This window comes from Lucilia sericata, unplaced genomic scaffold (assembly GCF_015586225.1).
Source record: "Lucilia sericata isolate MDLA Ls3-8-SP2 unplaced genomic scaffold, ASM1558622v1 Contig000834F_arrow, whole genome shotgun sequence".
Classification (NCBI taxonomy): Eukaryota; Metazoa; Arthropoda; class Insecta; order Diptera; family Calliphoridae; genus Lucilia; species Lucilia sericata.
The window spans coordinates 106,634-124,163 of NW_023994826.1; the positions used below are offsets into that span (position 1 = coordinate 106,634).

General features: G+C 30.1%; 2 protein-coding genes across 2 annotated transcripts in view; one reads left to right on the plus strand and one right to left on the minus strand.

The window, feature by feature from the left end:
• Positions 1-271: 271 nt before the first annotated feature.
• LOC119608424 (zinc finger protein ubi-d4) lies at positions 272-4,775 on the minus strand. The gene is made up of 2 exons (XM_037962849.1): positions 3,949-4,775; positions 272-1,624 (listed from the first exon to the last, which is right to left on the minus strand). Exons 1-2 carry the CDS (start codon positions 4,251-4,253, stop codon positions 823-825), a joined length of 1,107 nt encoding a protein of 368 aa, XP_037818777.1. The 5' UTR covers positions 4,254-4,775; the 3' UTR covers positions 272-822.
• Positions 4,776-12,848: 8,073 nt separating this feature from the next.
• The window catches only part of LOC119608422 (ATP-binding cassette sub-family A member 3), a 44,148-nt gene continuing 39,466 nt past the window's right edge, over positions 12,849-17,530 (plus strand). Inside the window, exon 1 of the mRNA XM_037962844.1 lies at positions 12,849-13,312. The gene's annotated coding sequence lies outside the window, so the exon portion shown is untranslated. The remainder of the gene's footprint in view (positions 13,313-17,530) is intronic.

Genomic DNA, 17,530 nt, shown 5'->3' on the forward strand with positions numbered 1-17,530 from the left:
TTTTATCTTTTACAAATTTAAATTTCATAAAATTTTTAAGTAACTTATAGAAATATTAATAAAAATCTTTGTATAACTAATAATTTATGATTTGCAAAAACCCCAGGATAAATAAAATTATATGTATGTGTATGTACCTATATGGTGTAATATAAAATATTAAATAATATTTATAATAAAATAATAGTATTAATGAAACCTTTAATATATTTGTCTGTATGTACAAATTGTTCATTAACAAAAAAAAAAATATTTAGTTATAATAATAATTAAAATAATAATAATTTGTCTATTGTAGTTAAAGAGAGGAACAAAGAGAAGCTCTTGTAGAGATGTTTTAATAAAAGAAATAACATATTTTTTAAGATTAAAGCTTTTTAGGGTTATTTTTGTTTTTTTGTATTTTTTGGTTAAAAATAAAAATATTTTTAGGGATTTAGAAATAATTTTATTATTTTATTTTGGTTTAGAAATGGTCTAATAGTTTGGAACTATTTGAAAGGATAAAAGTGTGTGAAATAATATGATTAGTTTTCAAATCGGAAACACGGTTGTTATTATTTTTAAAAATTTGAATAAAAAAGTTAAAAATCAAATTTGATATTTGTTGAATATTTCTAAAAATTTTTGGTTTTTTTAAAAGAATAATATATGAATAACTATTTATAAACCATTATTTGTTTATGCATAATATAATTAACCATTTTTTAAAACTATTTTCAATTAATTGCTAACAAATAGAAAAACAATGTTGTGTGTTTTTTTAAATAATAAAATATTACAATTCAAAATTACTATTGAAAATCCAGAAATGAGAAGAACTTACAAATATTTACGATAATTGCGTAAATCTGCACTATGATCTTCACCCACAGCCGATAGATTATCCATAACACCTACAGCAGCGGCTGCCGATTCGAAGGAGGGAGGTTCAGCATTACCAGGACTGGGAGGATCACAATTGCCGGAAGTGCCCGCCTTAGTACGACGTCTACCACGAGTGCCCGTACCACGAGCCCGCCTACCGGTGGTTGTGGTGGGTGTGGAAGTAGCTCCTCCCTCTGCACTACCAGTACCCATGCCATCTATAGAATCTAAACCCGATAGGGAAGTGTCAGTAAAAGCGGCACTTTGTACCGAAGAAGCTGAACGTCCACGTCCTGCACCAGAACGACGTCGCCCTGGACCCGGACCTCCTCCCTCGCCTGGTGTCAGAGTAGCTTTTTTGCCACGTCCACGCTTTCTTCGTTTCTTGGTGCCGTAACGTGGATCATAATCGTATTCATCGTCGGCAGGAGATTTTGGCTCTTCCAATGAATCGTTATCATTGATATCAATATCATCGTAAAACCATTCTTTAGGCAGGTCTTCTTTTAATTGAGATGATTGTGTTTGCTGCTGCTGTTGTTGCGGTTGCTGTTGGCTGTCTTTACTATCGGATGTATCACCGCCAGCTGCTCCTAAAGAGGAGGACTCTTCCATCAAAGAACTATTAAGGTCGGGATCTTGTTGTAATCCCGCGGAGACTGTGGGTGAAGCAGTGCCTGCAGCTCCCGAGCCTGCTGTGCTAGCTACTAGAGCCTCATGATCTTTGCGTAAAGCCTGGAAAGGACGATCGGGAAATCTGAAAAAAATATGAACATTTTATCAATTAGAAAAATACAGTTTAGTGAATGTGATTTCATCTGTGCGAGAGTTGAAACATTAAAATTTGTCTCTTTTTTCTAAGAATGTTTACAGATATTCAAATTCAGCTAGCTGAATTAGGAATTCAAATCTTTATTTTTAATCCTCTAATCAAATTATTGTAATTTAGCTAGCTGAATTAAGATTTCAAGTCATATTATTACAATTCAGCTAGCTGAATTAGGATTTATAGTTATATTTTTTAATCCACTATCAAATTATTCTAATTCAGCTAGCTGAATATAGATTTTAAATCATATTAATTATAAATTTTTAGCTAACTGTAAAAAATACAAAAAAATTTTAAAATTCTGACAGCTGAATTGCACTATACTAAAAAAAAATATTTGTTTTAAAAGTGAGAGTTATTAATTGTGGAATATTTTAATAGCTGAATTACATTTCAAGCAGCTGAATGCAACTTGATTTAAAATTTACTACATTTAACTAAAAATGTATACTATTAAGCTTGCTGAATTAATCCAGTGATTGTATTTCACTAATTCAGCAAGCTGAATAGTAATTTAATGTTATCTTATTAGTATATTTTTAGATAACAAAGGGATTTATTTAAAAAAAATACAAATTCAGCTAGCTGAATTGCTCTCACAAAGAAATTTGGTATAGAAATGTTAATATAATCAGTGGGGATATTGAATTCTGAGTTAATTTATTAGCTGAATTACAATTTAAGAACAGTAAGCATTTTATTTTTATTTAATGTATTTAAATTATATCAGTTTTTTTTTTAATTCAGCTAGCTGGATAAGTATTTTAAGTTATAAAATTTACAAATTCAGCTAGCTGAAGAACAATTTCAGAATAATTTTGTATAGAAATGTTAATATAAACAGTGGAAATAATGAATTATCGTTTCTTTTATTTGCTGAATGTAATTTTTGTACAAATTTAATACGCTGTCTAAAAGTTTTTGTTATTCAGATAGCTGAATGAAGCCACTGTTTTAATTTAATTACGATATATTAAACAACTTATAAATTCAGCATTCTGAATTAGTGAGAATAACGAATTGTGGGATATTTCATTAGCTGAATGGGATTTTAAGCAGCTGAATGTTATTTTCTTTCAAATCTATAACATTTTTTGAAGAATTTTCGTTATTCAGCTAGCTGAATTGTATTTTTTAACGTATTTTTCTGAAAATTTAAATTTGTCTTTTGGCTTTGCTATATAATTTACAAATTCATCTAGCTGAATAACGTTTAACGATAAAATTTAAAAAGTACATTAAAGGGTTAACTGACCCAGCCTATTTTATATATATTTTGTTAGCTGAATTACAATTTTGACAGCTGAATATAACAAAAATTTTAATAAAATATTAGATAACTTAAATTTTTATTCAGCTAGCTGAATTCATTATATTTAACTTATTTTTTTTTTAATTTTTTATTCCCACAAACTGAAATTTTTAGGTTTTTAAAAGATAATGTATATCTTTTGATATTTCTTTACCACCAACAATTTAATCTTACACTTTTCTTCCCTCAATTCAGCTAGCTGAATTGCAATTTCAAAGAAGTTTTGTATAAAAATGTTAATATAAACAGTGGAAATAATGAATTAGCGGTTGTTTTATTTGCTGAATGTAATTTTTATAAAAATTCATTAGGCTGTCTAAAAATTTTTGTTATTCAGGTAGCTGAATAATGCCATTGTTTAATTTTTTAAATTAATTTATGATATATTAAACTACTTCTAAATTCAGCAAGCTGAATTACACTTAACATTGAAATTTGTAATATTAATAGTGAGAATAACGAATTGTGGGATATTTCATTAGCTGAATGGGATTTTAAGCAGCTGAATGTTATTTTCTTTCAAATCTATAACATTTTTTGAAGAATTTTCGTTATTCAGCTAGCTGAATTGTAGTTTTTAACGTATTTGTCTGTTGGTTTTGCTATATAATTTACAAATTCATTTAGCTGAATAACGTTTTACGATAAAATTTAAAAAGTACATTAAAGGGTTAACTGATCCAGACTATTTTTTATATATTTTGTTAGCTGAATTACAATTTTGACAGCTGAATATAACAAAAATTTTAATAAAATGTTAGATAATTTAAATTTTTATTCAGCTAGCTGAATTCATTATATTTAACTTATTATTTTTAATTTTTTATTCCCACAAACTGAAATTTTTAGTTTTTTAATCTTACACTTTTCTTCCCTCTAGACCCACTGTCTTTTAAATGAAAAAAAAAAAACACCAGAAAAACATAAATTTTGTGCTCACTTGTACATTTTGTTTAAATATTGACGTCTACTTTTACGCCATCGTGTAGCCGGATACGTATAGATTTGACCCTGTCTAAAGCCGGGCATACGCTGCTTCTTGTCCATAAACAAATGGGAATGATTCTGGGCCACTCCAGTTTGTGGATCGAGAAAAGGTAAACGTAGACGACGCTCCAGACACAAACGTGTATTGAAATTTGCACTATACTCGATGGTTTCACGATAGGAGGCATCTTTTAAATAGTTTTCTATTTTCGCCAGATTGGGAGCAGACACGATTTGTATGTCCAGTGCCGAAGACATAATTGTGCTGTGAAATTCTTCTTACTGTGACCACAACGGAAACTTAATTTGTTATAATTCCACCAACAATTTTAATTAAAACACAATTTTCATGTGTGTGTTAAGTGACTGCATTTATTTATTAAATTATTTTATTCTTTTATAAGAAATTCTTTAATATTTTTTTCTAATCTCTATAGAAACTAATATTACTCCTTCTCGTCTAATTTATGGTCATTTCTTATCTCGTTTATTCTTTCCTCTATTATGTGTTGTTGTTCTTTCTTTTTTTCTATTTTCATACACATACTCATTTACATACAATTGGATTTTAGTTTTCTTTTTATCACTTGGCCTATTTCTTTATAGTTCTTTTTTTTTTGTTTGTTTTATAAATACAATTTATTTAAAACTATAGAAATTTTGTAATATTCATTTATCACATAATTTTAATTTTTTATAAATTTAAATCTATATAAATAAAATCTCCAAAAAAATTATTCAACACCTCCCAACTTGGGGAAAAAACGTATACGAAAAAAAATATTAGTTGTTGATTTTTCTGTTTTGATTTGACGTTCGTAATTGTTGCCGACTGCGGGGTTGTAGTTTTTTTTTAGAAATAAACGAGTAATCGGTTACTTGCTGAGATGATTGTGTTTAGTTGTGAGCTAAATATATTTTATGCAAAAGATGGCGCTGGATGTTGTTAAAATAAGGGGTATAAACTAGAAAAGAACTTGAATCAACTAGAACTGAACTAGAAATTAACTACAACTGAATAATAACTAGTTTTTAATGTAAATTATATTTATTGCTGATTTTACTATATAATTTCATTTTTCAAATCCCATGATTTATTTCAAAGTTATAGAAAAAACATTCAAGACTAATATTTTTGAGTTCAAAATAATTAAAATTTAAAATCGTATTACAAATATTAAATAGAGCCCTGCATGAGTGACTTAAATAATATTTTAAAACATTTAATTTTTTGAAAGTACTGTTTTTGACTCACTCATTGTTTTTTGAATGAATATAATAATTTATTCAAAACAAAAATGTATATGACAAAAAATTCAAATAAAGTAAAATACATGAATGTAAAGAGTATTGTATGATATGAGTATTGAGAGTGTTTTTGTGTTTCAAATCGAGTGCAAAACAGCGAGTGAATCGAATTATAGAAGGATTTATTATGTGTTTTAATTAGAATGCAATTCTTTGAACGAATTACCGTTCTTATGAATTTCTATAGCGAGATTACAAATAAAATGCATTATTGTTATGTATATATGTATATTTTATTAATTTAACTCATGTAATAATTATATTTGAATGTTATTTAGAGATGTAAACAAAACTACTGTAAAGTGAAAAAATATGAAATATAAGGATTCTTATAATTATATATTAGCACTGAGAGCACCTTCTTCTTGTGGAACAGCGTATTTTTTGTGATTCATGTGTAAGAAAATAATTTGATTTACAGCAATATCATTTGAGGCAATGGAGCATCTTTTTTCAGAAATTACGTTGCGGGCACAAGAGAAAACCCGTTCTGAAGGTGCGCTACTTGCTGGTATTGCTAAGATTCGGCAGCTTAATTTGTGTAAAAAGGGGAACTCGTTCTTATGCGAATCTCACCACTTAAGTGTGTCGAAATCATCAAAAAATGACACTTCTGTGTTTTCGTATCGTCTCAACTCTGAGGCCACTAAATCCTCGTTGGTTTGAAAATCAGATGATCGAATAAAATCTGAAAACAGCTCTAAATTTTTCGATGAGATTGAGGCTACTGACAGTTGTGGTTCTGTTATAGGCTCACAATTCTGTACTAGGCTTTGTATCAACTCGATACATTTTAATTTTATAAGATTTCGATCTTCTTCAGAAAAACTTAGCAATTTGTTTGCAGGGGGGAACAGGAATAGAGCAACTCGATGCCAGATGGACAAATTAGAAAAAACTACAGTATCCAAGTAGTGCCTAAGCTTGCTTTTCAAAGCCTGGGCAATACTTATATCCTCGTTGTTTTCAGCGCATTTCTTTTGAAGGCTGTTTACATAAATGTAGACTAAATGAATTGTTGGATATTTCTCTCCCTCTAGTATCTTCGAGGCTTCTTCAAAGGGTCGAATTATATCCAACACAGCAGTTATATTTCTTAAATCAATATTCTGTATACGATGGATTTCATGCCTTTCTTGTAATATGAAAACAACTTCGTCCCAGCTGCTTTTTAATGACGACAGCAGATAATAGAAAGTATTCCATCTTGATGGACAAAAGCTTTTTAAGGACTTTCTTATACTTGAATTTATCCCAGACTTTTTAAAGTACCCCACTATATTGGTGGCTACATCGCAAATAAATTTTACTTCTGGGACTGCATCTATGGATTTCTGAATAACATTATTCAGTAGATGGTTAATACAATATATATGGGCAGTGCTGCGGAAAGCAGCAACCATATTTGATCCTCTGTCCGTCACGACGGTAACATTTTCAGTGAATACACAATCAAATTCGCTAAGTATGTTACAAACTTTGCAGTATATGTTATCACCTAAAGGATTTCAGAATAATTAATAAGAAATCAGTGGCCATTAAAATTTTATAATGGTATATACAACTTACTAGTACATTTTTCGCCATTCATGCTGCGTATTCCCAACAAAACGTTAATCAATTGTGTATCTTTTATATAATGCATTGTTATTGCCAAAAATGATTTGTGTAAATAGCTGTCCGTCCACAAATCGGTGGTTAGAGCGAACCCAATGTCCTTTACTTTAGTGATGTCGGATTTTATCTCAGAAAATGCTACATCGTAAAGCTTACAAACATTTCTTCCTACTGTTGTTGAGTGTGGAAGTAATGATTTTACATCGACGTGCATACCATATTTTGAGCCGATGGACAAAACGAAGCTAACAAGTTCATGAAGACCGGAATCTTCCACCAATGTAAAAGGTCTGCAGTTTTCAATAATCCATTTGGTAAATATATACAATGCTTTCCTTTTTGTGTCACTATCCACTAAAACGTTGTATACGTTATACAATTATCATACGGTTTAGTATTTATTAATTAGATATACCTCATTGTTTTCATTTTTAAATTAATTTGCGATATCATGTTTTTTTATTATTTTTCTTTTTAAATTATTTTTCTTTTGGCATTTAAAACTCGATTCACTCGATTCAAAATATTTATTTTGTATTCTTTTAATATACGTAAGTTGTTAACTTACTCGATTTGAATGTAGACGTACACTTACACAAAAATACTCGCAATGATTGAGTAAAACAAAAATTTGAATTATTAAAATCAAATGTACACACTCTTTGTAAATAATATTCAAAATACAAAATGAGTTGAGTGCAATGCAGTGGATTACTCATTGTGGGTGACAAATAGAGCCACTCATGCAGGGCTCTAATATTAAACTGACCATAAGTTTAATGTTCTCCTTAAAAAAAAATAAAAATGTTAAGATTTAAATATTTAATAATGTTTTCAACGCCATACAAATTATTTAGACATTCATAATAAATAATTAAAACTATATAGTCTCACAGTTATTTAAACAAATATTTCATATATTACAAAGTTAATTAAATATTCGTATCAACATTAAACACTATTTTCCCAGAAAGAAAATTAAATCACCTACAAATTTAATTATTTGTACTCAGTAAGATATTAAATTTTAAACACCCCTCAAGAAAAGGGAGAAATCAATAGTTTTATTAGAAGCAACATATTGCAAGTTTTCCTCGGTAATTTTAAGTAATAAAATGGTTCAACGGATCATCGACCTATACAACTAAATGTATTTGAAATTAAACTTTAATTTTTTTACATTAAATCCTTCAAAATGCCCACCTTAACAAATGTTTCTCTTCACAAGCACTCGTTTAAGTTCTCAAGTACATTAACCATGAAATTTTTTTATTCGAGTATAAATCCTTGTTCGTGTGTGAATGTCAGATGTCGGTATTTTGCAGTGACCTCATTTAGGGTCTTTTTTCGTTTGGTTTGTTTTCATTTACTCATTCTGATATATTGATTTTTTTTCATGTGACAATAAAGGATTTTTAATTCAGTGCAATAATTACTTTAAATAGATAGATAGATAGATAGATAGATAGATAGATAGATAGATAGATAGATAGATAGATAGATAGATAGATAGATAGATAGATAGATAGATAGATAGATAGATAGATAGATAGATAGATAGATAGATAGATAGATAGATAGATAGATAGATAGATAGATAGATAGATAGATAGATAGATAGATAGATAGATAGATAGATAGATAGATAGATAGAGAGATAGATAGATAGATAGATAGATAGATTGATTGATAGATAGAACTAGAACTGAACAAGAACTGAAATAGAACTGAACTAGAACTGAACTAGAACTGAACTAGAACTGAACTAAAACTGAACTAGAACTCAACTAGAACTCAACTAGAACTCAACTAGAACTCAACTAGAACTGAACTAGAACTGAACTAGAACTGAACTAGAACTGAACTAGAACTGAACTAGAACTGAACTAGAACTGAACTAGAACTGAACTAGAACTGAACTAGAACTGAACTAGAACTAGAACTAGAACTGAACTAGAACTGAACTAGAACTGAACTAGAACTGAACTAGAACTGAACTAGAACTGAACTAGAACTGAACTAGAACTGAACTAGAACTGAACTAGAACTGAACTAGAACTGAACTAGAACTGAACTAGAACTGAACTAGAACTGAACTAGAACTGAACTAGAACTGAACTAGAACTGAACTAGAACTGAACTAGAACTGAACTAGAACTGAACTAGAACTGAACTAGAACTGAACTAGAACTGAACTAGAACTGTACTAGAACTGAACTAGAACTGAACTAGAACTGAACTAGAACTGAACTAGAACTGAACTAGAACTGAACTAGAACTGAACTAGAACTGAACTAGAACTGAACTAGAACTGAACTAGAACTGATCTAGAACTGATCTAGAACTGAACTAGAACTGAACTAGAACTGAACTAGAACTGAACTAGAACTGAACTAGAACTGAACTAGAACTGAACTAGAACTGAACTAGAACTGAACTAGAACTGAACTAGAACTGAACTAGAACTGAACTGAACTGAACTGAACTAGAACTGAACTAGAACTGAACTAGAACTGAACTAGAACTGAACTAGAACTGAACTAGAACTGAACTAGAACTGAACTAGAACTGAACTAGAACTGAACTAGAACTGAACTAGAACTGAACTAGAACTGAACTAGAACTGAACTAGAACTGAACTAGAACTGAACTAGAACTGAACTAGAACTGAACTAGAACTGAACTAGAACTGAACTAGAACTGAACTAGAACTGAACTAGAACTGAACTAGAACTGAACTGAACTAGAACTGAACTAGAACTGAACTAGAACTAGACTGAACTAGAACTGAACTAGAACTGAACTAGAACTGAACTAGAACTGAACTAGAACTGAACTAGAACTGAACTAGAACTAGAACTGAACTAGAACTGAACTAGAACTGAACTAGAACTGAACTAGAACTGAACTAGAACTGAACTAGAACTGAACTAGAACTGAACTAGAACTGAACTAGAACTGAACTAGAACTGAACTAGAACTGAACTAGAACTGAACTAGAACTGAACTAGAACTGAACTAGAACTGAACTAGAACTGAACTAGAACTGAACTAGAACTGAACTAGAACTGAACTAGAACTGAACTAGAACTGAACTAGAACTGAACTAGAACTGAACTAGAACTGAACTAGAACTGAACTAGAACTGAACTAGAACTGAACTAGAACTGAACTAGAACTGAACTAGAACTGAACTAGAACTAGAACTGAACTAGAACTGAACTAGAACTGAACTAGAACTGAACTAGAACTGAACTAGAACTGAACTAGAACTGAACTAGAACTGAACTAGAACTGAACTAGAACTGAACTAGAACTGAACTAGAACTGAACTAGAACTGAACTAGAACTGAACTAGAACTGAACTAGAACTGAACTAGAACTGAACTAGAACTGAACTAGAACTGAACTAGAACTGAACTAGAACTGAACTAGAACTGAACTAGAACTGACTAGAACTGAACTAGAACTGAACTAGAACTGAACTAGAACTGAACTAGAACTGAACTAGAACTAAACTAGAACTGAACTGAACGAACTGAACTAGAACTAGAACTGAACTAGAACTGAACTAGAACTGAACTAGAACTGAACTAGAACTGAACTAGAACTGAACTAGAACTGAACTAGAACTGAACTAGAACTGAACTAGAACTGAACTAGAACTGAACTAGAACTGAACTGAACTAGAACTGAACGAGATCTGAACTAGAACTGAACTAGAACTGGAACTGAACTAGAACTGAACTAGAACTGAACTAGAACTGAACTAGAACTGAACTAGAACTGAACTAGAACTGAACTAGAACTGAACTAGAACTGAACTAGAACTGAACTAGAACTGAACTAGAACTGAACTAGAACTGAACTAGAACTGAACTAGAACTAAACTAGAACTGAACTGAACTAGAACTGAACTAGAACTAGAACTGAACTAGAACTGAACTGAACTAGAACTGAACTAGAACTGAACTAGAACTGAACTAGAACTGAACTAGAACTGAACTGAACTAAACTAGAACTAACTGAACTAGAACTGAACTAGAACTGAACTAGAACTGACACTAGAACTGAACTAGAACTGAACTAGAACTGAAACTAGAACTAGAACTGACTAGAACTGAACTAGAACTAGAACTACCTAGAACTGAACTAGAACTGAACTAGAACTAACTAGAAACTGAACTAGAACTAGAACTGAAATAGAACTGAACTGAACTAGAACTGAACTGAACTAGAACTGAACTAGAACTGAACTAGAAATGAACTAGAACTGAACTAGAACTGAACTAGACACCTGAACTAGAACTGAACTAGAACTGAACTAGAACTGAACTAGAACGAACTAGAATGAACTAGAACTGAACTAGAACTGAACTAGAACTGAACTAGAACTGAACTGAACTAGAACTAGAACTGAACTAGAACTGAACTAGAACTGAACTAGAACTGAACTGAACTAACTAGAACTGAACTAGAACTGAACTAGAACTGAACTAGAACTGAACTAGAACTGAACTAGAACTGAACTAGAACTGAACTAGAAAACTGAACTAGAACTGAACTGAACTAGAACTGAACGAGATCTGAACTAGAACTGAACTAGAACTGGAACTGAACTAGAACTGAACTAGAACTGAACTAGAACTGAACTAGAACTGAACTAGAACTGAACTAGAACTGAACTAGAACTGAACTAGAACTGAACTAGAACTGAACTAGAACTGAACTAGAACTGAACTAGAACTGAACTAGAACTGAACTAGAACAAACTAGAACTGAACTGAACTAGAACTGAACTAGAACTAGAACTGAACTAGAACTGAACTGAACTAGAACTGAACTAGAACTGAACTAGAACTGAACTAGAACTGAACTAGAACTGAACTAGAACTGAACTAGAACTGAACTAGAACTGAACTAGAACTGAACTAGAACTGAACTAGAACTGAACTGAACTAGAACTGAACGAGATCTGAACTAGAACTGAACTAGAACTGGAACTGAACTAGAACTGAACTAGAACTGAACTAGAACTGAACTAGAACTGAACTAGAACTGAACTAGAACTGAACTAGAACTGAACTAGAACTGAACTAGAACTGAACTAGAACTGAACTAGAACTGAACTAGAACTGAACTAGAACTGAACTAGAACTGAACTAGAACTGAACTAGAACTGAACTAGAACTGAACTAGAACTGAACTAGAACTGAACTAGAACTGAACTAGAACTGAACTAACTAGAACTGAACTAGAACTGAACTAGAACTGAACTAGAACTGAACTAGAACTGAACTAGAACTGAACTAGAACTGAACTAGAACTGAACTAGAACTGAACTAGAACTGAACTAGAACTGAACTAGAACTGAACTGAACTAGAACTAAACTGAACTAGAACTGAACTAGAACTGTACTAGAACTGAACTAGAACTGAACTAGAACTGAACTAGAACTGAACTAGAACTGAACTAGAACTGAACTAGAACTAAACTAGAACTGAACTAGAACTGAACTAGAACTGAACTGAAACAGAATTACTGGTTATATGGGATCCAACATTAAAATTTTAATGATTTGTTCAAATGGGCCCGTGCATTTTTTTATTTTTTTTTCTGTAACAAACTGATTTTCAAACTCTGACATTCTCCGTTACGCATAAACAAACGATACCGTTTTATTTACATATACAAAAGAATACAAGGAGAGTTATAGAAAAATAAGCTAAACAGCTGTTTACTTATTTTTGTTTTGGTCTCTCTATTCTCTACATTTTGCAAACACAACAGTACATACAAATTGCTTTTGTATTTGTAGCTGCCGCATTTTCAATACAAAATTAGTAGACAACTAATTTTGTATTAAAAATGTGGTGGTTGTTGTTTTTAGTTTTCCTTCCTTTTTGTTATTTTCAACATTAGATATTTAGTAATGCGAGAGTATTGCTATAGTTAACAACACATGGTGTTCGTGGTCTCTATCTATTTGGGCAAAGTGTGTGTCATTGAAAATAGTTGAAAAAAAATCACAACTAAATAGAAATAAAATTAAACAACGTAAAACTAATAAGATTTGCATAGAGAATACTGATAAATATTAAAATAAAAATAGTTTTGTTCAATAATTGCTATACTGAGAAATAATTAAATAAAAAGTGCCTGTATTGTTAAAATGTGCAAAAACGGAAATTGAACTGTGATAAAAAAAAATAGTAGAAAAAATATTTGTTTTATTTTTGTGTGTTTTACAATAATTATTTATGGTGAAATTACTGAGATTTAGAGTGAATAAAATCAGATAGCGTACATGCAAAATTACAATATTTTTCATTTTGACGAAATACACAACAAAAAAAATATAAACAAATTTCAAAGGAAAACTAAAACTTATGTAAGTGCTGTTTTATTAAATAAGAAAATATATGTATTTTATGAAATCATTTGTTTTAATTATAGTTATTTAACAAGAGAGACAATTTTTATACAATATTAACTGTTAAAGTCTTTAGTTATTAAAATATTTGCCAAGTCATGGTTCAATTAAATGATTAATAAACAATAATAAATGTCAAGAAAGCAATAAAATACGGTTTAATTATGGAAGTAAATGCAGAAAATTAAGTAAATTATAATAAACAATTAAACAAAATAGTTTGCACTTTGCTACTTTAAAAAAAAAAAAAACAAGTCAACAATTTTTACAAAACTATTGCAGCTCTTTTCTCCTTCTTCTTGTCTCTTTTACCAAAATACTTTAACACTCTCTGTTTACTTTTTTTAACAAAGTGCGGCAGGGTTGGAAAATTCAATACTATTGTAATTGTTTTCAATCAAAAATTAAGGAAATATGTTTATAACATATTAAATAACTAAAAATATGATTTGTGACTGATTCATCATCGCAAAGCCCAAATGGCTGAACCTACAATCATGCAATTTTGACAGTAGATGTGTTTTTGGTTATGTAGATCGACAAAGGAGGAATTTTTTGAAATTTGTACATTTAGGTGTAAAAAAGGGAAAAAACGGGTAAAACTAGTTTTTTTTAATTATCTTACCAAATATTAGTGATACAAGAACAATTTTAAATGCACCCGTATCTACTCTTAAAATAAATAGGTAGGTGTCTGGTACTTTTTTGAAATTCGTACTTTTAAGGGGTGAAAATGTGTAACAAAGGTGATTTTGGTACCTTTTTTGGCACGTTATAACTTCTTAACTAAAAAACAAAATAACATTTTTGTAAATATTTTGGATATATCACCCAAAATTATGAGACACCTGTTTCGTACTTTTTTAAAATTGAAGTATTCCTATTAAATTACGGACTAACTCTGTAATATTTATTGAAACAAAATTTTTGTTATTTCACTGGGGAAAAAAGTACCAAACAGAGGAAAGCGGGAAATTGAATTTTATTCAAACTCAGTGACCCATGTTTTGTTAAAATTTGAAAAAGTAGTTTATTTACTCACACAAAATAAGCTATTGGTATATTATTTTGGAATTCGAGTACTAATAGGACCAAATTGTTTGGTACTTTTTGAAAGCACAATTTTTCTGGAACAAATGAATGTAGGTTTGAATCGTTTGAGTTTTATCTGTGATATATAGATTTAAATACGCATCATTTTGTAAACTTAATTCTCAAAAAAGTATATTTCTAAGCGAAAAGGGGAAAAATTTTACTATTTTTATTATACTTTCCACTAAGTTAGAATTTATTCCACTTTTGGTACTTTTTCTTTCTTCAAATGATACTATTTGTATGTTTTATAATATGAATTCAAAACACATGATTATTTAACATACACGGCCCATAAATAACCGAAATATGAATAAAATTCCAAAACAATCCATGGAAACCTTAAGTTTATCTCATTCTAGATTAGTTTTTATTTTCAAAAATTAAAGAATCGATATAAAATTTCTTATAAAGCTTCCATACAAATACTTCTGTAAAATGGATTTATTGTTAAGAACTTTTTTTTCCGGATAATTTACATACAAACCACGATGTTCAGAAACTCATTCTTCTTTACGTTGTTCCTTAAAAAGTTCCAAACAAGGTTCGTGATTGATGTTATGTCTGGAATAACACCGCTAACAAGATATTTAGATATAATTTCCAGAATTTTAACCTCCTCAGAATTGCTCATTCTGAAGAAGTTTCTGATGATATCGTTAGCGTCACTCCATAGAATCTTTGGGGGTTATAATAAAAAACTATACAAACTGAATATTTAAATTAGAAAAATATGTATAAAAAAGTGCCAAAATTTAGCACTATTTTGTTTTAGTTCAACTTTAAAACCATTTCAAAATCGAATTTTTCCATCCCTGCCCTATGACGTAAATCAGTGTTGTCTACAAACTCATTTAGTTTGTAATATTGTTTGACTGGTACAGGGTAGTAAATGTAAAAACATTGTGTGAATTTATTAACCCAGGGTATGTAAATCAATTAATTGGTTCTTTTTTGACTGCTATGGGGGAAATGGTGTAAAATTTCAATTAAATTTTATTAGAAAATAAAACAGTTTGTCGACCTACATATTATTATGAATCACTAAAAAGACATATTATTGCAGATTCATTCCATCACTGAAAATCAAATCAAATTTCTTGATGTAATTGTTTGATTCGAATTAGGGTTCTATAGTTGATACGAAAATTCGACTTTTCGACTTTTTTCATTTAGTTAAAAGTCGACTTTTCGACTTCTCGACTTTTTGCATTTTGTGAAAAGTCGATTTTTCGACTTTTTTCATTTAATTAAAAGTCGACTTTTAGACTTTTCGACTATAAGCATTTTATAAATAGTCGACTTTTCGACTTTTTCCGACTTTTCGAATTTTTTCGACTTTTGGAATTTTTTCGACTTTACGACTTTTTTCGACTTTTCGACTTTTTCCGACTTTTCGACTTTTTTTCGACTTTTCGACTTTTTCCGACTTTTCGATTTTTTCGACTATTTTCGAATTCTTTCGACTATTTTTTGACTTTTTCGAGTTTTTTTCCCACTATATTAGAGTTTTTTACTTTTTTTTTCCACTTTTTTAAGATTTTCGCCTATTTTTGACTTGTTTCTACAATTTTCGAGTTTTCGACTTGTTCCGACTTTTCTACTTTTTCCGACTTTTCGACTTTTTACGACTTTTCGACTTTCTTCGAATTTTTTCGACTTTATTCGACTTTTTTCGTCTTTCAGACTTTTCGACTTTTTTCGACATTTATTAACAAAGTCGACCTTTCGACTTTTTTCACAGACAATAGTGGAGTTATCGACTTTTTTGGAACAAAATAGTCGACTTCGATTTTTCGACTTTTTTCGACAAAAAGAACCTTAATTCGAATACGCACGAATCGAATAAGGAAAATGAAGCCACATTTAGAACGATGCACAGTGGTATAGGAAAAAAAAAGAGGGAAATAATTCGGTAACTTCTAAACGGTTAATCCGATTTTAATGAAATTTGGTGTGCACAAAGAGGAGGTGTTGTCGAGTTTAGGTTTTGAATTTGGACCTTATAGGCCAACCAGGGGCCCGGCGGGGGGTCATCAAATTAGGACACCTCGGCTATGTTAAATTTTTAAAACGATCCTATTTCTTCATTTGAGTTCCGATTTAAAAAAAATTTCGTATATAGAATCTCCTCATCGAGCACTATAAAAAATGTTGTCATAGCAGTAAATTATCTCTTATAGTTTAGGAGATATTCGCATTTGAAAATTAAAATTTTAAAATTTTTACCGTCCTTACTTTAGTTTTTTTTGATAATAGCAGGTCCAAATATTCCCGATTTTCGCCATTTTGTTTTATTCGCTTAACAACAAGTTTATATATCAAGCAGTGAAAGAATTATGTAAAAATCATGACTGAGTCCAAAGTTATAGGCATTTTAATTTAAAAAATTAAAAAAAGGCGATTTTTTGTCATTTTTTTGGGAAAAAAGTATCTTTTTCTTTTTAAGTTATCTAAAAAGTTTCTAAGAAGATGTATATAGAATTTATACTTTTTGGAAAGCTGACTTTACATAAAGTACGATAAATGAAACAAAACCTAAAAATTTTTGATACCGAGGGGACCAGGTCCATCCAAAAAAACCCTATTTTTTATGGAAAATTAAATTTTGAGCAAAAATTCTCAAATCGCATAGTCGATATCAAATTATAGTGACCTGTTTTATATGACCCAATATGTTCTTAATCATTTTGTAACGGGTTTCGATAACCCCGCCCCTGGTATGGATATAATAGGCAAAAAACTAAAAAATCCCATTTTTGGGATTTTTTAAAACTTTTTTGGGAATTCCGGGATTTCTAATAAGAAAATTCGAAATTTTGATTTAATTTTGGATTTTAAGTAAAAAAATCTACCTAACTGTAAAATTTCATCAAAAAATATTCATAAATAAAATTTTTATTGCAATTAGAAAAATTTGTATCTTCGCAAAAACTGAATAAAAAACATTTTTTAATTTTTTTTAAAAAAAGTATTCCGCGAATTTTTTAATTTTCAAAAATTATATACAGTTTTGAAAAATAGACAAAATTACCTTTCCATTGATATATAACATGCCTACCTAATGTTTTTTAAGTGACAAAT

What these genes read in the sequence shown, in the direction of transcription:
- LOC119608424 (XM_037962849.1), bottom strand. Translation starts at nt 4,253, where the DNA reads ATGTCTTCGGCACTGGACATACAAATCGTGTCTGCTCCCAATCTGGCG. An exon ending in TATTTAAACAAAATGTACAA is followed by an intron (nt 1,625 to 3,948) that starts GTGAGCACAAAA and finishes TATTTTTTTCAG; the next exon opens with ATTTCCCGATCGTCCTTTCC.